The sequence below is a fragment of the Piliocolobus tephrosceles genome, chromosome 18 (assembly GCF_002776525.5).
Source record: "Piliocolobus tephrosceles isolate RC106 chromosome 18, ASM277652v3, whole genome shotgun sequence".
In the NCBI taxonomy this organism is placed as follows: Eukaryota; Metazoa; Chordata; class Mammalia; order Primates; family Cercopithecidae; genus Piliocolobus; species Piliocolobus tephrosceles.
The window spans coordinates 17199672-17227366 of record NC_045451.1 but is presented as its reverse complement, the minus strand read 5'-3'; the positions used below and the strand labels follow the sequence as shown (position 1 = coordinate 17227366).

Below are 27695 nucleotides of genomic sequence, written 5' to 3'. Positions count from 1 at the left end.
GAAGAAAATGCCTTATTGTTGTGATAAATCATATAGATAGATTGATGCGAATGGGTTTGAGCCTCTTATTATTTATTATTCCAAGACAGATGAGCATCCCTTGCTCTCAAAGGATAAATAGACTGTTCTACTCTACTCCTAGAATACTAAGCAGTATTAATAGTAGATACAATGTTTCCTCAGTGGATCTATACTTGCCTTCTGTGTACCCCACTGTCACTGATAGCAGCGAAATCTCTGTACAGCAGCAGTTCCTCAGTGTGTTTATGACTCAGATAGAGTAATGCCTCCTGACTGATGCTCTGGTGGGGTCCCTGTGGCATACTAAAACTAATTGCCACAGTTGACCCTTGCCCAAATCAGTATAAAACAAATGCCCACTTCAAGCTTATTTACCTCTGTCACATTGCCTTGTGCGGATACCAAGCAACAAGTCCTTTTAGATAGTTTAAAGTGTTTCAGGGCAATTTTTAGCCGAAAAAGTAAATAAATGGGGCTGTACCAAAAGATGTTATATATTCACCAACCTAGATGTGTTTTAAGATATGCTAAAATTGCATGTATTTTTGTTTCTAAAAACTGAAAACCAGACTTTTTAAAAATGTCTTTCAAGCCTTGTTCTATATACCAAATCATGTTGTAAATTTATGAAAATAGCCATGTCCTCTGCCTTTATTTTTATTTTATCCTAGTTATTATATGTGAAAAGCACATAAACAAGTTTATGTTTTAAGAATTTTATAAATTGATTAAATTGCAATATTAGTAAAGTAGGGTAAGAGGAGCATGAATTTGTATATTGGTAGCTCTTAATCCTAACCTCAGCCATTAAACTAAAACATTCTTTATCGTAACTGGAAAATATTCTGTGTGAAATCAAGGCACAGCAGTGGGTGTGCATTATATTAAATATTAGCATAAAAAAGAGCAATGCAATTTTTAAGTACTTTTACAGTTCACTGTCATATTTTATTATCCTGTTTGAATTTTTTCCCACTTCTTCAAAGAAATAGGAATGTCAGGATTTTATAATGTTTCCTCACCATATCCCAGACAAATTTTCTAATTGCCAGAGAGATTTTTATAATTCCTCCTGTTACAACTCTCAGTACGCTTCTCTGAGTGGAACGAATAGTGACAGGAGAGTCATTGTCCATTTGTAGTAGAGTTTGTAGCACACTTTGTTGATTTGTCAAAAGTGCCTTCTAGTGTGAACTGCAAGGATTTGAGAGATTTTTAAATATTTAGTAAAGATATAAAAAAACATACGGAGAGATGATTAATAAATACCAAATTCAGAGTAGATGTTATTGCCTCTAGAGCAGAAGGGATTTAGGGCTGAGTCATATTTTTGCTATATCTGTAATGTTTTATGTCTTCAAAAAACAAAGGTCTGAAGCAAAATCTCTGTACAGCAACAGTTAGCATTTTTAATAAAAATGTTTAATTTTTATTTTAATGTTTAATTTAATAACCTGTTTAATCTGGATTTTGACTACACTGATGTTTGTCATATTATTTTCTATACTTCTGTGCTTAGATGTAAATAAATAGTAAAAACGTGTTTATTTTCAGAAAGAAATCCGTAGCTCCTTGGTTCTTTCAATGTTGCAACAAATGTTAATGGAAGATAAGGCAGATTTGGTAAGAGAAGCTGTTATCAAAAGCCTTGGTATCATAATGGGATACATTGATGATCCAGACAAATACCATCAGGTATGTTTTTCAGAATGACCTCCTTTTACTCAATTACAAAATTCCAAGTATTATAATATTCCAAATCTCTGATTTGGATACTTTATAACATATCATAAGGATGGCAGATGTGTCAACTTTAGTCATTTGAGGATGGCTGCCTGGTTTCAATTTTGCAACTCAGAGGAAAGAATGCTACAGTTCAGTTAAAGTATCTGCCACAGCTTTCTGGCAGGAAATTGGCAGGATGTATTCTATGTTTACCACTCCCTCTCTTTGGTTTGCTCCTCAGTGGATACATGGCAAGGCTAGAATTATGGATGGCCTTCTTTCTTGCTTAAAAATATTTTCTTAATTTATTGAAATTTTTATTACCTTTTAATAAGTGTTTTATTTTAAGTTTATCCCTTTAAAAATCTACATTTTCCTTTTTCTCATTGGCAGGGTTTTGAATTGTTGCTGTCAGCCTTAGGTGATCCCTCAGAAAGAGTAGTTAGTGCTACACATCAAGTATTTTTACCAGCTTACGCTGCGTGGACTACAGAACTTGGAAATTTACAGTCTCATCTTATACTTACACTACTGAACAAGATTGAAAAACTTCTCAGGGTGAGTTCTTCCTTTGTTTATATAGTTTATAGAAATGTAAAAGGTCTATCCTAAGCCATCTTGGAAGAATGTTAGGGAACAGAGACCGAAAGTGCCCCTTAGCTTAACATGCTAATACATTAGCAGTTGAAGATACTGTTGGACTGGGGCCAAGAAAGAGATTTGAAGAAGTTTTGCTTTGCTGAAGCTGGAGGAGGAGAAAGGGCATGATGTGCACTGGTTAGCTGAAATGCACCTTCATGGAAGTAACTCCTGCGTTATTCAGAAAGCTAGCTCTTTCTTGACCCTTCTGAGTAGTTAAATATTTTACACAAAGCATTAACTCTAGTTCCAGAATGCAGAGAAAATGAGTCTCTAAAGCTTTCTTACATAGGGTCAAAATTGCTTTAACTGTGGTTGTTCCACTCCAGTAGTTCATTTCTCATTTTTAAAATGAACTTTTAATTTTTCCCACATACAAGAATTAAAGAAATGTTGATGAAACAGTAGAAACTTCTTGATCCAGTTTTTGTACTAAAAGTTTCTTTTAGAGACTAGAAGAGAAACTATTATTTGTATAGTGCATACTATGTGCCAAATCTATAAAAAGAGATAGGAAGTAGGAGAGGGGAAGTATTATAGCATGAACTGCTGCTGGGTTAGCATTTGAGCATTTCTATGTGCCAACAGTGAATAAGCTGAAAAAAATCAAGAAAGCAATCCCATTTACAATAGCTTAAAAAAAAATGCCTAGAAATATATATAACCAAAGAGATGAAGAATCTCTGCCATGAAAACTATAAAACATTGATGAAAGAAATTGAAAAGGAAATGTTAAAACAATAAAGATATCCATATTCAATTGTTCATAGAAAAATTGTTAAAAATGTGTATACTACCCAAAGTGATCTACAGATTCATTGCAATCCCTATCAAAATACTGAGGACATTCTTCAAGATATAGAAAAAGCAATCTGAAAATTCATGTGGAACCACTATGACTCACCAAAGCAAGCCTGAGCAAAAAGAACAAATCTGGAAAAAGTGCACTACCTGACTTCAAAACATACTTCAAAGCACTAGTAACCAAACATCTTGGTATTGGCATAAAATAGACATATTGACCAGTGTAATAGAGTAGAGAACCCAGAAATAAATTCACACATTTACAGCCAGCTCATTTTTGACAAAGGCACCAAGAACATACATTGAGGAAAGGACAGTTTCTTCAGTAAGTCAACTGAAAATGGATTAAGGACTTAAATGTAAGACATGAAGCTACTAGAAGAAAACATTGTTTCAGGACATTGGTCTGAGCAAAGATTTTTGAAGAAAAATCTCGAAAGCATAGGCAACAAAAGCAAAAATAGACAAATGGGATATTAAAGTAAAAAGCTTCCCCACAGCTAAGGAATCATCTGAGTATACAAACAGCCTACAGAATGGGAGAAAATATTTGCAAACTCTCCATCCAACAAGAGATTAATAACCAAAATATGCAAGGACTCAAACAACTCAACAGCAAAAAAATAAATAAATAAAATAAAAAATCCAATTAAGGAATGGGCAAATGATCTGAATAAACACTTCTCAAAAGAAGACATGGCCAAAAGGTATATGAAGAAGTGTTTAACATCTCTAATCATAAGGTAAATGCAAATCTAAACCAAAATGACTGTCACCCCAGTTAAATATCTGTCACCCCAGTTAAAATGACTATCATTAAAAAGATAAAAAACAACAACAACAAATGCTGGTGAGGGTGTGGAGAAAGGGGAACCTTGTGCACTGTTGGTAGGGATGTAAATTGGTATAGCCACTATGGAGAACAGTGTGGAGGTTTCTCACAAAGCTAAAAACAGAAATATCTCTGATCCACCAATCCCACCACTGGGTATATATCTAAAAGAAAGGAAGTCAGTATATTGAAAAGACACATACTTTCAAGGACTCACATGTTGAATTTCAAGCACTCACATGTTTCTTACAGCACTATTCATAATAGTCAGGATATAGATTCAATCTAAGTGTCCATCAACAGATGAATGGATAAAGAAAATATGGTATATATACACAATGGAATATTATTCAGCCATTTTAAAAAAATGCTATCCTGTCATTTGCTGCAGCAGATAGCCTAGAGGACATTATGTTAAGTGAAATAAACCAGGCACAAAAAGACAAATATTGAATGTTCTCACTCATATGTGGGAGCTAAAACAGTTGATCTCAAGGAGGTGAAGAGTGGAATGGACCAGAAACTGGGGACTGGGGGAGTAATGAATAGAAAAATACAGTTAGATAGAAGAAATACATTCTAGTGTTTGATAGCACAGTAGGGTGTGCTATCAAATATATATATTTGATAATATACAATATATTATACATATAATACATATTATACAATAATAGATTATATATTTCAAAAATCGCTAGAAGAGAAGATTTGGAATGTTCATAATACAAAGAAATGATAAACGTTCAAGGTGATGCATATCTCAATACCTTGATTCGATCATTACACATCGTATGTATGTATCAAAATATCACATGGTACCCCATAATATGTACAATTATTTATATATCAATTCTAACAAGAAAAAAGATAGTGATTCCTGTCCCTTACTTTAATTTTTTTACCATGTCTTATAAAATTTCAGAAGATAAGAGCTTCTCTAATGAAAAAGTAAAGTTATAAAAACTATTCCCTACAAATGGAAATGACTGATGTTTACCCTATAGTTTTCCATGTAAAAGATTCTACCACTCTATAGTGCCTTACCGCTTGAGTCCAACATACAGATCCTTAAATCTTTGATTTGCCACAAAAAGGAAGAACATCATACATAAATCCAATTAGCAATGTAGCTTCAAAAGACTAAAATTAGCTTCCACCTCCTTATGTTTCAGGAAGGAGAACATGGGCTGGATGAACACAAGCTCCACATGTATCTTTCTGCCTTGCAGTCCTTGATCCCATCTCTCTTTGCATTAGTGCTACAGGATGCACCTTTCTCCAGCAAAGCCAAGCTTCATGGTGAAGTGCCACAGATAGAAGGTACTGAACTTGAATTCTGGAAGAAAAATGTAGAATATGAGCTTAGCTTCCCGAAGAATTGTTTTTTATTAAAAGTCTAAAAATCACTTTATATGACAGCATAATTATTAAAATGTATTATGTATGTAGAATCTTGTGGTCATCAGATTATACCTATGGTAAACAATATGGCTTCATCTTTTATGGATAAGCCTGTTGTCTTTTTTTATAATATTTATACTTTCTTTTTGCTCTTAATCTATAGCCTTTTTATAGCCTTTCTGGGGAGACTGAAATAAGTATTTCCTTCAGTTAACAGATCTGAGTCAACAAAAGATTCATTTAATAGTTACTAGTGCCAGTATATGAAGCTTGTCATTTCTGTTTTCTTTATATTTTCTTCCCCAACATTTTAATCTTATATTTAATAGGGGAAGGTAAATATAATTACTTTTTTCTACTATGTCCTTGTTAGAAAGAAATATAAGCATCTGTGGCAGAATTTGTGTTTTTCCAAAGAAGAAATGTGACTTACTTTCAGAAATATGTAAAATTGACAGCAGAGGCCAGTATTTTCTTATCTTACTCTCCAGGTAGCTAGTAAATGACCTTTGCAAGTTGGCAGGCAATTGATAACCTTGTCGCATCTTAACATCCAGGACAAACGGCTATAGACAAGCTATTGCTATGTGTCAGGCACCTTTGCAGCCTTTTCAAAATTGTGAAATTATCCATGTCTCTTACTGGTTTCTAATGGACAAAGAATTACAACATTGAGAACATCAACAGACACTTAATCTTTTTCAATTTCATTTTTCATGTAAACTGTAGGCTACCTATAATATTTGGAGTATGATGCAGTGTATCCAAAGATACATGAAGCCACATGATAAAAATAGTGTATACTATTTGAATGTCAGTTTTATTTGGAAAATTGAGAATGAATTGTGTGGAGTTAATTTAACATTTTTAAATGACATTACTGAGGACAATGAAAATTCAGACTTTAGATAAGACTTCATAAATCTCTCCCAGCTGGCCACTTCAGGTTCTGCCCCTTTACTCTTACTCATTTAGGCATTTCATCTGCCTAGGGATTTTCCTGTCTTTCTGATTCCCTTTTTCTTTTTAATTTTCTGTATTCGTTTACTATGGCTGCCTTAACAAAGTACCACCAACTGAGTGGCTTAAACAACAGAAATTTATTATCTCACACTTCTGAATGTTAGAAGTCTGAGATCAAGGTGATGGCAGGGTAGGCTCCTTAGGAAAACTGCGAGGTAAAGGCTGTTCTGGGCTCTCCCCTGGCTTCTGGTGGTTTGCTGGCAATCTTTAGTGTTTCTTGGCTTTTAGATGCATCACCCCAAACTTTGCCTTTATCTTCACGTGGCACACTGTCTTGTGTGCTTGTTTCTGTGTCCAGATTTCCCCTTTTTATGAGGACATCAATCGTGTTGGTTAAGGGACTACTTCAGTATGATTTCATCTTGTCTCACTACATCTACAGCAACCCTGTTTCCAAATAAGATCCCATTCTGAGATACTGGAGACTAGGACTTAAACATAAAAATTTGGGCAGGGGGCAGTTCTACTCATAATACTTGTTATTCTCTCATTTATTTCACAAATGATTCTTAAATGTCATTTATTGCCAACCATATGCTACAGATTAGATAGAACAGTACCATCCTGAACATATTCCTTCTAATACTTATGGGATTCCTTCTAACATTTATGTGACCTTTTCTTGTGATTGTCCTTTATTTTTGGTTCTTGTTGACTTAGTTTAACTTTCTGACTTTTAACAGTAGCTATAAATGTTAATGTTACTATACCTTCATTTAGGTTATAATGTATTTATTATAAATGAGGATTTATTGTATCCTCATTTAGGGTATATCCATATGTCTATATGTCCATTTATATATACACACACATATAATTTAGGTTATAATTTGTTATGAATGAAGATTTGTTTTCTCATAAAAATGGTAACCCACACAAATATTTTTATCACCAATTTATTATACCACATGAACAAATATTTATGTCAGGCATTGTTTTAGACACTTAGGACACAATCATGAATAAAATAGATAAAAATTTCTGCTCATAGTGCTTACATTCTGCTGTGGGAATAAAATCTTGAGATTTGTTGGATTTGTTCTCATATCACAATAATTTCTTGATTTTCCTAAAAAATGACTTCATTAGTATATTTCAATTTTATACTATACAATAAGAAAGTAATTAAATATGAGGAGGAAAGACCTTATTTGCCTTTCAACACAATATCTAAGTTCCCCGAATGCCAATTTCCATATGATTTATTTTGCTTCTGTTATGTGTAGTGACTAGGTTTCCTCGGCCTATGTCGCCTCTTCAAGATGTGTCCACTATTATCGGAAGTCGTGAGCAATTGGCAGTGCTACTACAACTTTATGACTACCAGCTGGAACAGGAGGGTACAACAGGCTGGGAGAGTTTACTGTGGGTTGTCAATCAATTGTAAGTTACCACCTCCATATTAATTTGAATGGATGATAACTCTTACATTTAGCCTTGGCCCTGAGGACAAAAATATAACAAAACTTTTAGAATGTAACTTGGCATCATTTATGGTAAACACCTTTAGGGCACAGAGGATTCACACCACTGGATATGTAATTTATCTGAGAAGAAGGTGCCGCTGTATTTTTTCCAAATGATCTATCTGCCATCTCATTTGTCCAATCGTGGCGATGGATTTTAAACTACATCTAGACTTCTCATTTCTGAGGCTAAAATGATGCCATCTAAAGCCAAGCTCTTGTGTGAAGCATCATATCCATAGATTTGAGTCACATTAACTATGTACTCAGAATTCTACCATTAAGGATTTCATATATTTTCTGGCAAACAGTTAAAATTTATTTTTTAAAGTGTATACAGTATAATGTAATCTTACGACCTTTTCAGAGGGTCCCAAACAATGCCATTCCTTTCAAAGAATGAAATAGAAGAGGTTATTAGATTTGCATTGTTTCAGAAATTGGCAAAGAAATGGTAATTTACATGTACCCCTGCCTATTTTTCTTTCCTTTCACATTCAGGTTGCCACAACTTATAGAAATAGTTGGCAAAATTAATGTTACTTCAACTGCTTGTGTCCATGAATTCTCCAGATTTTTCTGGCGCCTTTGCCGGACATTTGGCAAAATTTTTACAAACACTAAGGTAAAAACGTGTATTCCATGTTTTCTTATATGAAAAAGACATAGAAATGTAATGTGTTAACACTGTAACAGAGTAAATAAAAGCATGAACCATTCTTTTATCTAATTCGGTTCTTTAATATCTTAGAATACTATGATAGTAAAAAGTGTTCTAGTTGGTAATATTCTTATCTTTACTGATTTTCAGAAGATGATTTAGCCTACACTTTGTTCATATCCAGACTTGGATATAAGCTTTACTCATTGTGGATAACCTCAAAGATTTTCAGTATTATAGGAAGTGTCAGCTAGGGAACTCAACCACAATCCTTTGAATGTGCTGCTGGTACTTACTGTCTATCACAGGTTCAGGAAGCAGCTGTTTGCTCAGCACACTTTGGTGAAAACCTCAAGCGATTGTGGAACCACAGCAACTTATATATAAAACTTGCTGCGAAGATACCACCTCTTAGAATAGCATGGACACTGGAGATAAATTCTACATATTTCAGTCATTACCAAAAGTATCATTTGTCACATTTGCCTATCCAGGTTATTTTGTAGTTTCAAATATTAACATTGGAATGTCATTAGATCCTAATTTATTCATTAATCCTATAACCCATTTGTCTTCATAACATTTTGTTAAACCAGTTCTTTAGAGAGCTAATAAAAGACATAAAAAGGTGTAGTTTCTATAATCAAATGTTAATCAACACATTTAGAAGGTAAGCATTTTAGTTATTAAATTTAATTTAGTATAGCTCTTTACTATTAAATCTGTAGTTGAAACATTTGAAGTAAATAGTATGGTATAAGCAACTGGACAAAATTCAGAAGACTTGGGTTATGGTCCTATTATCTGTTAACTAATGTTTATGATCTTTAATATTTAAGTTACATTATCTGGGCTTAGTCTTTTCATGTGTAAAGTGAAGAATTTGCTTCCATGTCTTTTAGTTCTATAAGTATGATTCAGTACACGAACCTTTTAACACTGGTCTCTCTCTCAGTTTAAGCTAAAGATACGAATTAATGTGCCTCACCTACAGAGAGGAGGGCAAAAACCAGACCTTAATGTTACTGTAGGAAAAACAAAATTATTTTATATTTTTCACTAGCATTCAATTGTTAAACAAATATAATTTGATTTTCCTGTTATCAATATTGGCAAAAATTGTTTGATATCTCCAAAACAAGTAGCTATTATTTTTTTTCGAAAAGCAAGTAGGAATCTACTTATGTACTTAACAGTAAGTGGTTGTCTTCAGTGGCCTGAAATCTGTGATAACTTTAATAATAAAAAATTTAAGCAAGCCTTTGTTCTAACTTAACATATTAAAGTTAAATTCTGTATTTCATATTTCATTTTGAAAAGTTGTAATAATTAATATCACATGATGAATCTGTTACTTACTGAACACCTGAAGTGACTGGAATTCCTTACATTTTTTAAAAATACAGCAAAATGCTTTTTTCGATAATTCTACCCATATAATATCTACCTAAATAATCCTTCTATAAGCCAAGTTCAGTTTTAGAAAGCAGTAATTTCAACCACTTAAAATCATATTGGAAATTATTTTAATTTAATAAAAGAAACCAGAGGCCATTGACTTGAGTTGATTTTTTCAAAAATGTATCTTTAAAATTTTCATTTTCATTAATGTGACTCTTTTATCCTAAGCCTCATGATTAAGAATTAATTACATTTCTGACCACTTGACTTAGTCATCTATAAAGCTAAATAAATAAATAAATAGTAGTAGCAACAGTAGTAAACATTTCATTTACTCAGTTTGCACATTGAACCTGAGACTTTTTGAATCTTTTCTTTGGGTTGCTTAGGTAAAACCTCAGTTCCAGGAGATTTTGAGACTCTCTGAAGAAAACATTGGTGAGTTTGTTCATTATTACTTTTAAAAACAATTGCATTTCTTTATGCAGGAAAAAATGTTGTATTCTCCATATATGTAGATTGTATAAATGAACTAGCAACTACAGTTGAAAAGGAAAATTTATATTATGGAGTTCTTGGTTTTATAACTGTGTCACATCTAATATCCTTCCCATGAGGTGACAGTGAGATTAATCACTGTCAGTCTGATTGTAAATAGATACCTTCATTGTAACCAAATTGATATGAGGCTGAACTTTACAGCCTGGGTACTCAACCTTTAGAGGTCTGAAGTAGTATATTCAAGAGACTGACAATTATAAAATAAGCTGCATCTAATTCTTAATTAGTTCTGTATACCTTTAAAAATTAAACATAGCAGAAAAGAATGGTATATAAGCATATATGTTTTCCACATGAAACATGAGAGAAACTACAGGCTTGAATGAGTAGCTCCAGCTATTTTCTTGATAGTTTTCTCTCATCTACTTTAAGAAGTCTACTTATGGCACCATTGGCCTAAGGACTTGTTTATGTATGGATCTTGTGTCCCTATGTATTTTTCTAGCTTCTAGGAATAAACTGTGGAACATATGTAGCACCCCCACCCCCATTTCTAACTTGGTTGATTTTGAATATATATGTCTATATAGAGAGAATATATATATATCCTAGGGGTGTGTTTGTGTGTGTGTGTACATACCTTAGTGGTTTGAGTTGAATGGTTTAGAAAACACCATTTTTGGCAGTCCTCCGAGGTAGTCAGAGAATGAATAAATTAATTCTTTTAAGCCTGAAGACATTGAAGACATTTGGGGCAGGGGAGGGGGACAAATAACTCCCAAAGTCTATTTTGAATGTCTTTTTAAAGGATTGATATTTGTAATGCCTAAATTGTTGGTATTATATGTTTATTATTCTTGTGATAAATTAGTGAAGAAAAAAGGTAAATATTTTAAAACCTGACAGCTTTGGGAATTATTAGCCGTGAATGTTTAGCTGTTGAAATAGGAAGTGATTATTAGCCCCTGTATACATAGTCCGTATCTATGAATATACTTTAAGCTTATGTTCTAACATGAACATCAACACTCCCTCCCCAAAAAAGGTACTCTTACCAAGAGAATAAACAAATCTCAAATACTAATTAATGTGAAAATGGAACTGTCTTTTTTGCAAAATTTCTTCAGGGCAGTTAGTTAAATAAATCTTTTCAACTCAATTTCTTTATATAGTACCCTCAGAAAATAATTTAAAGCCATATACAAAATAAGTATAGTTAAAAAACTACTCTTGAGAATATAACAGCAAACATAAAGCACTTGAAACAGTGCCTCATGATCAGTAAATAAGAGCTCTTGGTGCTGTGAATAATAATTGTCCTCTCACAACTTTTCTTTTGAAATTATCCATAGAGGCTGTATAAGAAAATCTCTTATAAAGCAGTTACAGGGCACACAACTGTGGTTGCGTGCTTTCCCCTTTTTCTCTGCTTTACTTAGCATGACTCCTTCCCCCTCCATGAAAATAATCAGGGCTCTGTCTGGCCGAAAACCCTATTGAGGATGCAGGAGGGGCTCAGGAAATCAGGCTAGTACTGAAAACTACCTCATATCTAGAAATAGATCAAATAACATATATCTATGTGCTTTTAGGTGAGTGCGTTTACATTTTACTAAACTGCAAATTGAAAGCATAAAAATTTTGGACAACCTGCCTATATGGACACTTAGAAGACTTTCAAGAAGAAAGTTCTGATTTCCAATTATGGAAATCAAGAGTATAACATCTCGTTTGGGTTATTAAAGTTCTTTCCCATTTATCAGAAATGTTTATGCTAATGGCTCTTCAAGAAACACTAAGTTGTATTTTACAACCACCAAAAAACATGTTTTTCAAAGTAATGATAATATTTCCTTGTAACCTAGTAAACAGTTGTAATTTTAAATATAATCACATTACAATGTTTTTCTTTACACTTAAAATATACTTACTTTTTAAAAATTATTTTAATAATTTTAGATTCCTCAGCAGGAAATGGGGTCCTCACTAAAGCTACAGTCCCTATTTATGCAACAGGAGTCCTTACATGTTATATTCAGGTAAGGGAAAAATTCTTACTCTCTAGTAAAAGTCTTTCCATTTAGAAAAAATACCTAGTATTGTGTCTTCTTAATGTAAGTGACATTGCTACCAACAAAGGAAAACAATTTACTTATTATTCAATAAATAATTTATAATGGATAGCATATTTAAATAATAAGGGCCTGAATAAAACCTCACTTGAACAAATAAATTTAGAGATTATGCGCTTTTTGATATTTTGTTAGAAGTGTTAGATTATACTTACTTAGCAGAGTTTCTCTGTGTTCCATAAGCTTTTCATAAATAAATGACAAGCAGAGCACATATGTTAGGTGAACTAAGCTACAGAGCACTGTAGAACACTATACCTTATCATCATTTTTAGCTAAGTGCTTTTTAATAATGCGGGTTGCGTATCCCTTATCTCAAATGCTCAGGATGAAAGTGTTTTCAGATTTTGGATTTTTTTTTTTTTTTTCAGATAAAGGAGTATTTGCATATACATAATGAGATATCTTGGGGATGGGACCCAAGTCTAAACACAAAATGTGTTTCATATACACATTATACACATAGCTTGAAGGTAATTTTATACAAAATTTTAAATAATTTTGTGCATGAAACAGTTTGTGTACATTGAACCATCAGAAAGCAAAGGAATCGCTGTCTCAGCCACCATGTGGACAATCTGGTTGGTTGGCATCACCATCATTCCTGACTTTGCCTTTATATGCTACCAATAAGCAATCATTTTCTTATACTTTTTCACACATATGTACTTAACAATAAGAAAATATGACATATCATCAATACAGCAAAAAAAAAAATAATGTGCTCAGGGTAGCAAAGCACAGTAGCATCACCAGAATACCTATATCAGCTGTTAAACAACAGCCACAGCAAATGATGACAGGCTTTCACAGACAGTATCAGTTTGGTACTCACAAAGTTTCAAATTTTAGAGCATTCTGGATTTTCAGATTAGGGATGCTTAAGCTGTACTTTATTTTTCTTAATTGTTACTGCCTAAGAAATTACCCCAAAACATAATGGTCTATTGTAACTGTTTCATTTGCTCGTGATTCAGCAATCTGGGCCTCACTCAGCTTTGTCCTTTTCTGCTGTTCTTGCCGGCAGTCACTTCTTTTGCTGCAGTAAGTGGGTTAGCTGACGGGGTCTCTCCGTAAGTCTCAGGACCTCTCTCTCTCCACATGGTTTCTGAAGCAGCAGAGCCAGACTTACCACATGGTAGCTAATGCCTCCCAAGAATGAAAAGGCAGAATCTGCTAGGCTAAGGCTTAGGCCTGGAATTAGCACAACATGGTTTCTACTGCAGTCCCTTGCTAAATAAGTCACAGGCCCAGCCCAGATTCAAGCAAAAGAAGGGAAGTAAGCCAGGGTGTAAACTAGGAGGTGTGGTTCAGTGGTGGCCACTATGTAACAGGCTGCCATACTCTACTTAACATTGTTTTCAGTAAATAACATATGATGTGTCTCAAAGCATAGTAGTAATTTTTAAGTATGAGGCAGTTCCACCAGTAAGGTGGAAATACTGACTTGGGATAAAGCACTTTTAGAAGTTAGATGTAAGAATGAAGAAAGAACACCTTTTCAATGGTTTCCTGAACTTTTACCCACTACTAACTTACTAATTTTGCTCTTTAAATTCAAAGTACAGCAATTCATATTTATTGTACTCTTCTTTCTTTTTTTTAAATTTTTATTATTGCATTTTAAGTTCTAGGGTACATGTGCACAATGTGCAAGTTTGTTACATCAGTATACATGTGCCATGTTGGTTTGCTGTACGCATTAACTCGTCATTTACATTAGGTATTTCTCCTAATGCTATTCCTCCCCCTGCCCCCCACCCCATGACAGGTCCCAGTGTGTGATGTTCCCCACCCTGTGTACAAGTGTTCTCATTGTTCGATTCCCACCTATGAGTGAGAACATGGGTGTTTGGTTTTCTGTCCTTGTGATAGTTTGCTGAGAATGATGGTTTCCAGCTGCATCCATATCCCTGCAAAGGACATGAACTCATTGTTTTTTATGGCTGCATAGTATCCCATGGTGTATATATGTGCCACATTTTCTTAATCCAGTCTGTCATTGATGGACATTTGAGTTGGTTCCAAGTCTTTGCTAATGGTATTTCTAGTTCTGGATCCTTGAGGAATCACCACACTGTCTTCCACAATGGTTGGACTAGTTTACATTCCCACCAACAGTGTAAAAGCATTCCTATTTCTCTACATCCTCTCCAGCATCTGTTGTTTCCTGACTTTTTAATGGCTTGAGATGGTATCTCATTGTGGTTTTGATTTGCATTTCTGTGATGAGCATTTTTTCATGTGTCTGTTGGCTACATAAATGTCTTCTTTTGAGAAGTGTCTGTTCATATCCTTTGCCCAATTTTTGATGGGGCTGTTTTTTTCTTGTAAATTTGTTTAAGTTGTTGTAGATTCTGGGTTTTAGCCCCTTGTCAGATGGGTAAATTGGAAAAATTTTCTCCCATTCTATTCACTCTGATGGTAGTTTCTTTTGCTGTGCAGAAGCTCTTTAGTTTAATTAGATCCCATTTGTCTATTCTGGCCTTTGTTATCACTGCTTTTGGTGTTTTCGTCATGAAGTCCTTGCCCATGCCTATGTCCTGAGTGGTATGGCGTAGATTTTCTTCTAGGGTATTTATGGTTTTAGGTCTAACAGTTAGGTGTTTAATGCATCTTGACTTAATTTTTGTATAAGGTATAAGGAAGGGATCCAGTGTCTGCTTTCTACATATGGCTAGCCAGTTTTTCCAGCACCATTTATTAAATAGGGAATCCTTTCCCCATTTCTTGTTTTTGTCAGGTTTGTCAAAGATCAGATGGTTGTAGATGTGTGGTGTTATTTCTGAGGCCTCTGTTCTGTTCCATTGGTCTATATATCTGTTTTGGTACCAGTTATTGTACTCTTCTTTCAAGACAAATTTGAATCATCCTATAGTATTTAAATATAGTTACAGTATCACATATTACCTTGCAATAGAAGTTACAGCTCTGTTAAAGTGGCACGGTATTCTTTTAAATTTTTCTTTTCTACACTAGTTTCTGATACTACCCTGATATGGATACTTTTCTGTTTGTTAAATATTTTAAGTCATGTATGTTAATAAATTGTCTCTATTGTTCAGTAAATTTTTGGAGATCAAAGATACTAAGTCCTAACAGTGCCAGACACAACAGTATGCCTACCATTCTCCTCTTTAACTTTGGAAAGTGTCCTTGTGTGATGTCAGTATTTTATTCTCTCTCTTTTTCATCCTCTTGAAGTTTTGTTAATATTTTTATTTTAACCATAAATAACATTTTAAATCATAGTAATTAAATGCCAGAAACAAGGTTTGGCTCGTATTAGGCCCTCAGAATGGATCTATTGAATAAATGAATAAGGGGCATTTCTTTTGAGACATTATGAAGTCTAAATATGTTATTCATATCTGTAAAGAGGTAAGAACTTTTCAGCTTATTACAAAATAAATAGTATATTGAGGTAGCAATCACAGATTGCCAGTGTTTCTTATTTTAGGAAGCACATCCCAGCAGTTAATGTTTATCTTACTAAACAGAACTTTTTGTTAGGGTAAATTATAGTAAACAAAAGTTATCTTGAATCAAATATATAAGCAGTATTACTTGTTTTGAGATTCCAAAAATGATAAATAAGATTTTAGTAAATTTTTAAAAATCAAAAGAATTCATACTTATTTAGAAGTCTTATTTTATAGCTCTTATTTCACATTTAGGTTTTTCTCAGATTTCCAGCTTGTTTTCCAAAGTTATGTCTATTTTATATTTGAAATAGTAGGTAACTAAAAATGGGTGAAATCCCCATTCCAGAGTTGCCCTGATGCTGATTTGTCAGTTAAACTGCATGTCCTGAAACTGTTGTATTCATCCTTTTTTCATATTAACCATTACTTTTGTCAGTCCTTATCTCTACTTCATTCTAAACTAACCTGATTATGTAGAAAAAAAAAAAGGTAGGTGGTAATCCAGTCTTCCTCATGGATCTATTGATACATTCAGAAGCTCTTTACTGTTGACCTCCTATGTCCCTAATGTCAACTTGACTTTATTATGTATTTATTTTCTGACAGACTATCAAATTCCCTTCCCATATACATTCAGGTTAATTTAACATACAAAGTTATTTTTTTTTTTACTCTCTTAATTTAGCAGGTTTTCTTTTTCTAACATTTTCTGATTATGAAAGTAGTAACAGTTCATTGAAGAAAGTTTGAAAAATACAGAGTATTTTTTAATCAAGGTGTGCATCTGTTTCTTAAAAGAACACAGTAGTCTATATTTTACCAAGCATGCAGTTTTCATCACTAGGATATTGCAAAGATAATTTCTTAGAAATCAATTTTCTACCATTTTTTCTACAAGGGGGTAACTGTTCTAGTAGTTTGTATTACGTAAAGCCAAAATTCATGGGAACTAAAATTGGTAAGGTAAATTTTAATAAAAGATTATACCTTTTAATGTTCTAAATCAGGACCAAGCATCCAAACTTTTTACAGTGATGGAAATAATCTATAGCTGAGTTGTCCAATCAGATAGGCACTTGCCACGTGTGTCATTAAGCCTTTGCACTGTACCCAGTTTGACCAAGGAACTGAATCTTTCACTTTACATAATTTCTCATTTAAATTTAAATATAAGTAGCCACATGTGGCTAGTGGCTACTACTATATTAGACCACAGGTCTAAATTAAAGTATCAGGATAGTCTTTGTCTTCATACCATTCTGATGATAGATATACTTAATAAATGTCTTTTAATTAAAATAGCTTCCAAATTTGGATATTTTCCCCTTATTTGGTAACATTTTCTTATTATAGATAGTTATTTAGTTCTACTTGATTGTTTGGAAATTCATTATCAGTATTTTTCCTCTGTAGGAAGAAGACCGAAAACTGTTAGTTGGATTCTTAGAAGATGTAATGACGCTGCTTTCATTATCTCATGCTCCTCTTGATAGCCTGAAGGCTTCTTTTGTGGAATTGGGGTAAGAAATAACAGCTTATGGTTTGCTAAAAGGCACATAAAGTTTTTAGATTGGATGTATAGAGTACATATTTTAAGTCTCAAAGGGTTGACATGTACACCAATTCTCTTGGTTTTGAAACTTAAGGGTTTTTGTGTGTGTATTTTAGTTTGTTTTTTGGTTTTGCTTATTTGTTCATTCTTAGTATTTTGTAATCAATACATCGTAATTTAAAAAGTAGGGAGAAGGGTACAGACATATGTTTTCTTTGAAACAGTTGGAAAAATAAAATCAAGTACAGATTTGAAGAAAATTTAGTTTCCCAGAACTGAAAAAGGAGCCCCAAGTGAAAGCCAGCTTCTTTGGCTCCTATTTTCACTCTGTTTGATTTGTTTAGTCCTGCTCATCAGCACATCATCTGGCTGCTAAAATAATTTTATCTCAGTCTTTACTGAAAACAGACTCATGCATTTGTTCATACCACCTTTCATTTGCATAGGCTTCACAGCCAACATACCCTTCCATATAGATGGTTTGAGTTGATTTTATTTGATTCTACAACATCCATGTGACATACATAGGACATGTACTGCTTCCCCAATTTTTATAGATGCAGAAACCAAGACCCACAGAAGTTGTAACTTACCCACCTGACTCTTAGTCCAGTGGTCTTTCCTTTTTCCTCATGGAGAAATTTGTTTCTTCATAATTTTAACTTGTGTGCTATTAAAAAGAGTGGAATTATCTGTCACAATTGCAAATTCTTAGAGAAGTTAAAAGTGTGATTTCTGAATATGCTAAAAGATTGTGGTTGTATAAGGAAGGTGACATACTTTTTTAGAGAATCTTGTTTGTCTGTTTGTATGTATGTTTTTTGAGACGGAGTTTTGCTTTGTCACCAGGCTGGAGTGCAGTGGTGCGATCTCGGCTCACTGCAACCTCTGCCTCCTCCTGCGTTCAAGCAATTCTCCTGCCTCAGCCTCCTGAGTAGCTGGGACTACAGGTGCGCACCACCACGCCCAGCTAATTTTTGTATTTTTAGTAGAGACGGGGTTTCACCATGTTGGCCAGGATGGTCTCGATCACTTGACCTCGTGATCTGCCCACCTCATCCTCTCAAAGTGCTGGGATGATAGGCGTGAGCCACCGTGCCTGGCCGAGAATCTTAGTTGCAACCTATGTAACCAAAGTAATTCCATATGTTCTGCAAATATTGTTATCATTAATATTCCTTATAAATATTGTGTTTTTCAGTATACCAGTAAGGGACTGTGGCTCTCAATTTTAACACTGTTCTTTTTTTCTTCCAGTGCAAATCCAGCCTACCATGAGTTACTATTAACTGTTTTGTGGTATGGTGTTGTCCATACTTCAGCACTCGTCAGGTGTACTGCTGCTAGAATGTTTGAGGTATGTCAACAGATGCCTCTGTTGGTTTCAATTGTAATGATTTTTTTTTTTTTTTTGAGAAGAAAAAGGGAATTTTTTTTTTAAAAAAAAGCTTTGCATATCATGTTATGTTAATATATATTTTATGGCTTTGAACAGTGTCTAGTTGTGTACTGTGTGATGGGGCAGAAATTTAGCTTTAACATATTTAAAAATGGTTTTTCACCTTACTGGTTCCTTGAATGTTATTCAATTATCACTTTTATTTCTCCAACTATCTTTTAAATCTTATTTTAATTTCCAACTTACATAACTCTTTCTGACTATACTTTTCTATTTACTGAGGTAAATGACTACTAAAATAAACTGAAAAAGCATAGGATATCTTTCAAATTGTAAAATATAGTTGAATTTATCAGTAGCATTAGAAAATGAATTATTGCAATTACGGAAATGTTTATTTTATTGATTACTCCTACTTCACTATTCCCTAACATTTCATATGTAGAATAGCATCCCAATACATTAACTGCCCATAGAGTTGTAAAAGAGAGGAGAGCAGATAATTTACCTAAATTGCATTAAATTACTACCTACCCAAGTGAAGTATGAAATTGAAAGAATTATTTTTGTACCCGTCATATAGCAAATTATGTCATAGCCCTAGCATGTGTGTAGGCAGGGAGCAGTGAGGTTGAGGTTTAGAACTTTATTTGAGCACTAAAATTGGTCTACTGTTTCTTGTTGATCTTCAGTCTTGCAATAAACCTAGGCTGCCTGGGTTCCGTTTCCATCTCTGCTACCTAGCGACTTTGTAGATTACTTGGACAAGGTTGCACCTCTCTGTACCTTAGTTTCCTCATCTACAAAAGAAAGTTGATAACAAAATGTATCTGTCTCAAAGTATCAGTCTAAAAGGATTTTTGTTAATATTAAACTAATTAATGCTTTTAAAGCCCTTAAAACAGTCTCTGGAACATAATAAGTGCTTATATGGTTTATATAAGCCCATTATAAATGCTTATATGTTTACTGTCATTATCATTATTTTTTTATCCATGCTATTACTTCACAAAATATATCATGGTAATAGTGAACATATATTTATCCAAACTAAAATTGCCCCAATATTCATGTGATTCTTAAAATACCTAAGCATTTATTTCTATAAAAAGAATTGGATAATTCAAATCTTGCTGAATATCAGAATTTCTCCACAATTTAAGATAAATTGCAATTGGAGATGGGGTAGTGATATATTTAAAATATATGCTTTCTAAAATTTTGAAATTTTAATTTTAATTTTAATTTTGAAATTTATGTAAGTTAGATTTGGGAATTCAAGAAAACTCCGTTGTTGTCAGGAAGCTGAAAATTCTCCATCCATGTTATTCCCTCAGTTATCATACAGAAGCAATTTTTAAAAAGCCATAATCAGAGAATTTTTGTGAAGATGAATGCCAAAGTCACTATTTGGTTTTATGTCTAGTACAAGTTCCTTCTGGATGTAAATTGTTTTGATTATTCAATATGCTGAAAAGGGGGCATTACCATGAAAGAAAAGTCATTCATCAGAATCTCCTCTCCCCAAAAAGAAAAAAGTATCTTTTTAAATGAAGAGCTATTTCTTTCATACACTCTCTTCCTATGATTTTATTCTAAGCTCATAAAAGCTATTTCTTTTTCTTAAATCTTTCATCTCTGAAATGTGAGTGTGCACTGGTGAATCATACCATATAAATGAAAATAAGTAAATAAAATGAATCCTCCCTGTTCATTTGCTTTGAGGTTTTTTGCTTGTTTTGTTTGGTTTTCTGCCTTCTTGTATGTGGCTTATGTCTGGTTTTGGTTTCTCCGTTAGCTGTCAGTGCTGGTCTGGAAACTATATCTATCTATGCTTAAGCAGTTTTCAGTGTCCTCTCAGGTCGTTGATGAACTTCTGGATCTTGTTTGAGAGACTGTTTCAATGTTTTTCAAATTCATTAATAATACATTTCAATGAGCATGTCAGAAAAAGTTATCAGTAAGAGAAATTAAAGTTCCTTTTTTGTCAGCGATTCTTATTTGAACAAAATTGTATTAAAAGAATAAAGGGTCATAAGATTTATTTTGATACCAATGCTTTATAATTTAGAATTATGCCTGCTTACCCTAAAAAAGTTAATTCAAAATAAAAACATAAAAAAAAATTCTTTTTTTAAAAGGTGAGACCAGAGACTGTTGAGAAGAAATGAGAAATGCTTATACCAAGAACCTAATAGGATATGGTCACTGAAATTCACTAATAAATTTAGGTTAGTTTTTAGACAGCAGGACAAAAAGAGGGAACCCAATCAATCATATTATTCCCATTGTTAAATAAGATAATATAAATTACTTTTTGAAGTAACAAATTAATAAAATTATTTTATAAGAGGAATTTATCATGTGTTATAATAAATTTCCCAAAAGATGCAGAAAAGAACTTCGTATATATTTTAATCATAAGGAAATTGAGCATGTAACATTAGAACACAACTCAAAGAAGTCATGGATTTTAAGTCAGATGGGACAGAGTTCCTTTGCAGACCCTATGACTTAGACTCTAAAACCCTGGACAAGTTACTTACCTAAGCCTCAGTTTCTTCATCTATTAAAATATTGATGATATTTGTACTTACTTCATCAAGTGAAAAGATCAAATGATATATTGTGTTAAAGTATATAACAATTGATAGCTCTTAAATGTACTTTGTGATTTTCTAGCTTAATAAAGAAATTGAACTTAAAAACCCTACACCAATGAAAAATTAATTTGTCCCCTACATTATCCTCTTTTTTAATGCTTTTGACAGACTCAAAATAACAGAAATTTCAAGATACTGATTCAAATCTAAACAATCTTACTTACAAAATGATACAGAGAAGAAGGTTGTATTTAACAATATTTGAACTTCCTTGTCCTATTTCCTTCTATCCAATATCTGTAATGTTTAAGATATTAAAAGTTCTTTGTCATTTTATTCCTGGTTAATTATCTGTGTTTTTTTATAAAAATTATTTCAGAATATTGAAGTAGATTCTAAAATGAATCAATTGGTAAACGGTGAAAAATCATTGCAAAATTAAGACTCTTCACATAAAGTGAGTTACTTTCTCTGATGTGTTATATAGGAAGAATACCTTCACATATGCACACAATGGTAGATTTTTGTTACTAAAAATTCTGTGACATCTTTGATCTTCTGTGAGGACTAAGTACTAGTTACTAGGTAAACAGATTGGTAAGCATTTAGGATTAATATGTGCTTACATTCTGAAATTGAGAAGGGGATTGGCGTTTCTCGGTTGAACTCATAAACTTCAGTAATATTTATCAAACAAAATGTATATGGCTCAGTATCGTTCTCTTGTATTACAATTTAGCATTGGTTGCTAAATGAATTGTTTTGTGATTAGATTATAGAGATCTAGTTCTACTCATCTTTTTTATTTTAAATTTTATTTGAATTTATAAGAAATCTAAAACAAAGACATATTTAGATATTAACTATCAAAAAGTTGTTTAAATTAGATCATTTCTTCCAAACATATTACAGATCATATATTCTTGCAGTAATCGAAATAATTAAACTCTTTCTTGAATGCCTGTTTGTCAGGCATGGTATTTAGGCATGTTATTTGCAAATCCATAGCACAACAGCCCTTTGAGGTAGATAATAATATCACCATTTTCAGATGAGAAAACTTGTGTTTCAAGAGATGATGGAAAATACTATATATCTAAGATCACATGGCTCATAAGTGGAGAAGTGGCATCTGAACCCAGATCTGATTCCCAAGTGTAATACTTTCCAATAGACAGCATTATATGTCTGTACCTCAAAAGAAAAAGCTATATTATTTAAAAGGTTAGGAATTTTCCTATGTGGTTTTAAAATACACTTGCTATAGCACAAAAATAAGTGGTTTAGTGGTGGCTGCTACTCATGTGAGTTTGGTTTAAAAACAGCCCAGTTTGTACCCTGTTGGTCATAATAAAAGCATACCACCCTTACTTCTAGAATTTTAACCGTAGAACACAGTATGTGTCAAAGAAGCTAAAAAAGTATTCTTTTAAGTTGCATTTTGATGGACATTGAAATTGCTTAGACTCTTTGACCAAAAGTACAAACTGCTGTTGAACTGGTGACAAAATCTGTTTTCGTGGACGCTAGGCTACTTAAGCTTTGTTTTCCTCCTAAGCATTCTCTGCCTTTGTAAAGCACTCTAGAAGCAGTATTTGCTTAGCTTCTAATTTTGGTTTTGCTTTTGTGTTTTCTCTCTTTCTCTTGGTTGTTCCTTCCTTCTTCCCGTGGCGCACTGTGTTTGCTCTTTCCGTGCATCACCTGTGAATACCCCCTGTGCTGACCAATCAGCTGTTGGTGAAGGGGGTGAATGAAACTCTGGTAGCTCAGAGGGTTGTTCCTGCTCTCATTACTCTCTCCAGTGACCCTGAAATGTAAGTGTCATCCCTGCCTTTTATATTCAGCATCCCTTTCAAAATGTGCCTGCCAAGAAATAACCATCAGCTCTTAAATTTATTGAAGAATCTCTTTAAATTAATAATATTGGATTATACTTATTTGATTTTAAACTTTATCATTATTATTTATATATCATGGTTCTTTTTAAATCCACCCTCACTGTAAATGTAATTTGGAGGCCAGGTATTGAAAAAATATATTAGTATATTAGTGCTCAATAAATACTTCCATGACCTAAAATATGCTGATGGACTGTTTCTTTCAAGCCAAGAAGGGATGCTCTCCTAATCTCACTAACAGGTTGTTACCAGTAAGTGTAGTAGCATGAACCAAAGGCCTAACATTTTAATGTCTCGTGTGGATGACTAAACCAAGAAAGGCCAATGAGTCTGCCTGCCCATCCTCAGTCACAGCTAACCCAGTTCTTATTCCAGTTTACCAAACCATTTTTTATTGCATGTTGACTGGTTTACAGCTGACTCTTCGAGGCATGAGTGAAGCGTTAGTTGACAAGCGGGTTGCTCCGGCCCTTGTTACCTTGTCCAGTGATCCTGAATTGTGAGTTTCACAGACTGCGACCTTAAGTTATCCTGTCTGTCTTTTTGAGCATTCTTCTTGGTCTGCTTTTTTTAAATTTATTTAATTTGTCATTGCTAGAGACTAATACAGTATATTTACCTTGTACTTACTTTAATATACATTTTAATAATACTCATTGTTCATCTCAAAGCTTCAGTTTCTTTCTTTTTTAATTCTAACAGCTCTGTCAGGATTGCCACAATTCCAGCCTTTGGCACTATTATGGAAACAGTAATTCAAAGAGAGGTAGGAAATAATTGAAATTTATTTATGTCTGTGTAATATTGAGGTGATCATGATACATGTATCTGGTGGTAGACAGCAGGGAGCATCTTACCTTTTATTTTGTGCCCTAGTTAGTTATAGGCCAGAGGAGGATCTCACTATGTGAAAACATGGTAGCCTAACCAAGGTATATTTCCATATCCTAAGGAAATCTCTAGTCTTTCCTCTCAATCAGAACATTAAGTATAGGCCAAGCTTTCAGGGATGTCCAAGGGAGAGAATATAGTCATGGGTTCTTAGTTTCTCTTTCTGATTGGGCCAGTAAAGCCCCTTCCTCATCCCTCTTTTCTACTTATCACTAGAGACAGAAACTAAAAACCACGGCTTCAGGCTGCTAAAAGCCTTAAACAAAACAAAACAGATCAACAACAAAGTAAGGTGTGTTGGACGAGCTTGCTAGATGTTCTGTTGTAAGCCGAGCTGGATATTGCAGTTTTGAATAATCCTTCAAATCAGGTCTAGTTCCAAAGCCTTCTATTATCCAGTAGGGTTCTGGCCAATCTACATAAATTCTTGATTGCCAGTGTTGCAGAGATTGCAGGACTGTTTTCCCAGATAACATCAGGAACACAAATGTATCTCAGTTATCAATGAAGGCAAGAGGGCACTTGTATTCTGATAACTGTGTCATTGATATGAAGCTGTAAAAGTCATTTAGTAGACTGGTATCCTCTTGTTGCAGAGTAGATCATCGTCTGGGCAGACCCTCTGTCATGCCTGTTTCAGGAGACCACCAAGGTCTTCCTTCTTAAAGGTGTATTTTGATTCTGAAACTGATTTCAAGTTTTTTAGATTCTATTTGCAACACTAACTGTAAGACACTTCTCAAAACTGGTATCAGATTTTTATTCTTTGTTATTATATTGGATATGTCCTTATACAAATGAAAAAAAAAACCTTGTAGATTAGAACATAAATTATTTGTGGACATATTACCCAGAAGAGAAAAGTTTTAATAAAACTCCTTCATCATATAGATTTTTTATAACAAAAACTGAAGTTTTGTTAGTTACAGAAAGAATGTTTTCCATTTTTTCACTTATATATTTCACTGGTGAAGCCACAGAGGAAAAACACATCATTCTGCAAAGCTTGCAGTCTTAGCAGAATTTCAACATGTTCTCAAATCCTAAAATAAAAATGTCTTTTAGGGAAATGTGAGTAAGATATAAGTCATTAATGAGTCATTGCTTTCAGAAGGTGAATAAGTGGGTAACTTACAGTGTGATTTGTTTTAAGAATTATAATTTAGATACAAAATAATCATAAATTTGCCTACTTTTCCCTAAATACAGTGGGATTTTTTTCTTTTGTTATGATTTGTTAGGAATATTTGTATTTTTTAATTAAGAATTTATAAGCATAAGCAAAGGAGGAAACCTTCTCTGAGCCAAAAGATTAAATAACTACTTATTTAATTCCAAATTTCTACTGTCTTTGGAATATAGGTTGCTTTAATCCACTGCTGTAAGTCATGTTTAACGTGTGTCTTTCACTTTAACAACACTACTCAGTTTTCAATACTCTATAAAATGACTGTACAATATCCAATTTTAAGTTGCTGGAAAGAGTGAAAATGCAGTTGGCTTCTTTCCTGGAAGATCCTCAGTATCAAGACCAACATTCTTTGCATACAGAGATCATAAAAACATTTGGTAGAGTTGGCCCTAACGCAGAACCCAGGTTCCGAGATGAGTGTAAGTTTGCATTTTTCTACCTTTTTCCTGAATTGTAATGTAAGATCAAAGCTAGGCACTCCTCTGAGGCCTTGTCATGTATTAAAATCTTGGTGCATTTGTCATGTGTTAAAGCCTTGTGTACTTCTGTGTACTGAAAGCTGAACATGAAACAAGTTAGTTATTGTGAATTAATCAGTATTGATATTAGTGGATGGTTTTGTTTTGTTTTGTTTTGAGACAGAGTCTCACTCTGTCACCCAGGCTGGAGCGCAATGGCATGATCTCAGCTCACTGCATCCTCTGCCTCCTGGGTACAAGTGATTCTTCTGCCTCAGCCTCCCGAGTAGTTGGGATTACAGGTGCCCACCACCACGCCCAGCTAATTTTTGTATTTTTAGTAGAGACGGGGTTTTGCCATGTTGGTCAGGCTAGTCTCAAACTCCCGACCTCAGGTGATCTGCCTGCCTCGGCCTCCCAAAGCGTTGGGATTACAGGCGTGGGCCACCGTGCCCAGCCTAGTGGATGGTCTTATACTGTATACTGATTGCTGTAAGACATATGAAGAGTAACTCAAACTTAATTTCCTTGTTGATCTGCTACATGATCTTCCACAATTGTCTGCCTTTTTTCTCTAGATTTTACAGAGTCTCTTTTATTGTTGGCCTCAACATTTATGGCCACAATTTCTTTGGATAGCATCAAAGCATCAAGAAATTATGACTGCAGAAGTGTATCAGTTATCATAGCGCTTTTTATTTTTAGCAATTTGACATGCTCTAGAGAGGGCCACAAGTTGGGTCACTTAAATCAGTTTGGTTTCTAGTACATTATTTTATTCTCTGGCAGACTGTTATATATCCAGGCTAGCATATGACTCTGTAAGATAAGAGTCATCAACAAAAAATACTAAGTCAGGATTTGGACTACAGTGTCCAAAAACTCGGTTGAGGCCATGCACACTGATCAAGCTATAGAAACACAGTCATGACATTTTTTTCACTAGGTAAGTGTCTTCATAATTAGCCAACTAACAGAAGAAAGCTGATACTTTAGTTAGCACTAGGGATAGTTCCACATGTTGCAGTATAAAATTTACAGGTGATTCTAGGTGGGAACTCTGAAGGTGCTTTGACTTTTTGAGGCTGTAGTTGCTCTGAGGCAAGGAGAATAACTCTTGGCTCCTGGATTAAGGGATAGGCTCAACACACAATGGGTCTTTGGTGTGTGCCATGTTGTCAAGTTAAATGGGTATTTGGTATGTTGTCATGTTAAACGGGTCTTCGGTATGTGCAGTGTTGTTGCATTAAATGGGTCCTTGCTGTGTGCCGTGTCGTATCGCTAAAACTTTTCTAGAGCGTGATCTGACCTTTCTATGTACATTCAAAAGAAAGACTCATGATTATCTGGGAAGAATCCATCTGGATTCTTATAGGATCTGCTCCAATTATTTTGTTGATTCTTTCTTTTTTCAGTAATTCTGGGACTAGAGTTATTTCTCAAATTAAACATAGTGTCAATATCTTAATGTCTCTTTCTAGAATTTTCAAGAACATCTAAAAATAACCCTTCCATTTTATTTGACAGTTTTAATTGTAGAGTAGATACCCACCTGTCAAATTTGTAGGAGTTGTACAAGAGGAAAAAATGAATTTTCTTCTCTTACTGGCCCCAAAATAACAATTAAAGGTTGTTTTAGAAACAGATTGAGGCCGGGCGCGGTGGCTCAAA

General features: G+C 33.9%; 1 protein-coding gene across 7 annotated transcripts in view; it reads left to right on the top strand.

The window, feature by feature from the left end:
- RELCH (RAB11 binding and LisH domain, coiled-coil and HEAT repeat containing) overlaps nt 1-27695 on the top strand; it is a 111207-nt gene that overhangs the window by 60137 nt on the left and 23375 nt on the right. Inside the window, exons 14-25 of one of the 7 annotated variants that reach the window (XM_026448254.1) lie at nt 1576-1716; nt 2140-2304; nt 5194-5341; nt 7672-7828; nt 8413-8536; nt 10363-10411; nt 12446-12513; nt 17445-17551; nt 18841-18940; nt 23317-23399; nt 24186-24249; nt 25847-25985. In XM_026448254.1, coding sequence (XP_026304039.1) covers nt 1576-1716; nt 2140-2304; nt 5194-5341; nt 7672-7828; nt 8413-8536; nt 10363-10411; nt 12446-12513; nt 17445-17551; nt 18841-18940; nt 23317-23399; nt 24186-24249; nt 25847-25985 — 1345 coding nt within the window. Of the gene's footprint in view, nt 1-1575; nt 1717-2139; nt 2305-5193; nt 5342-7671; nt 7829-8412; nt 8537-10362; nt 10412-12433; nt 12514-17444; nt 17552-18840; nt 18941-23316; nt 23400-23899; nt 23983-24185; nt 24250-25846; nt 25986-27695 lie in introns of those variants that run through there. The other 6 variants (XM_026448253.1, XM_026448252.1, XM_026448251.1 and 3 more) reach the window with 6 other exon arrangements.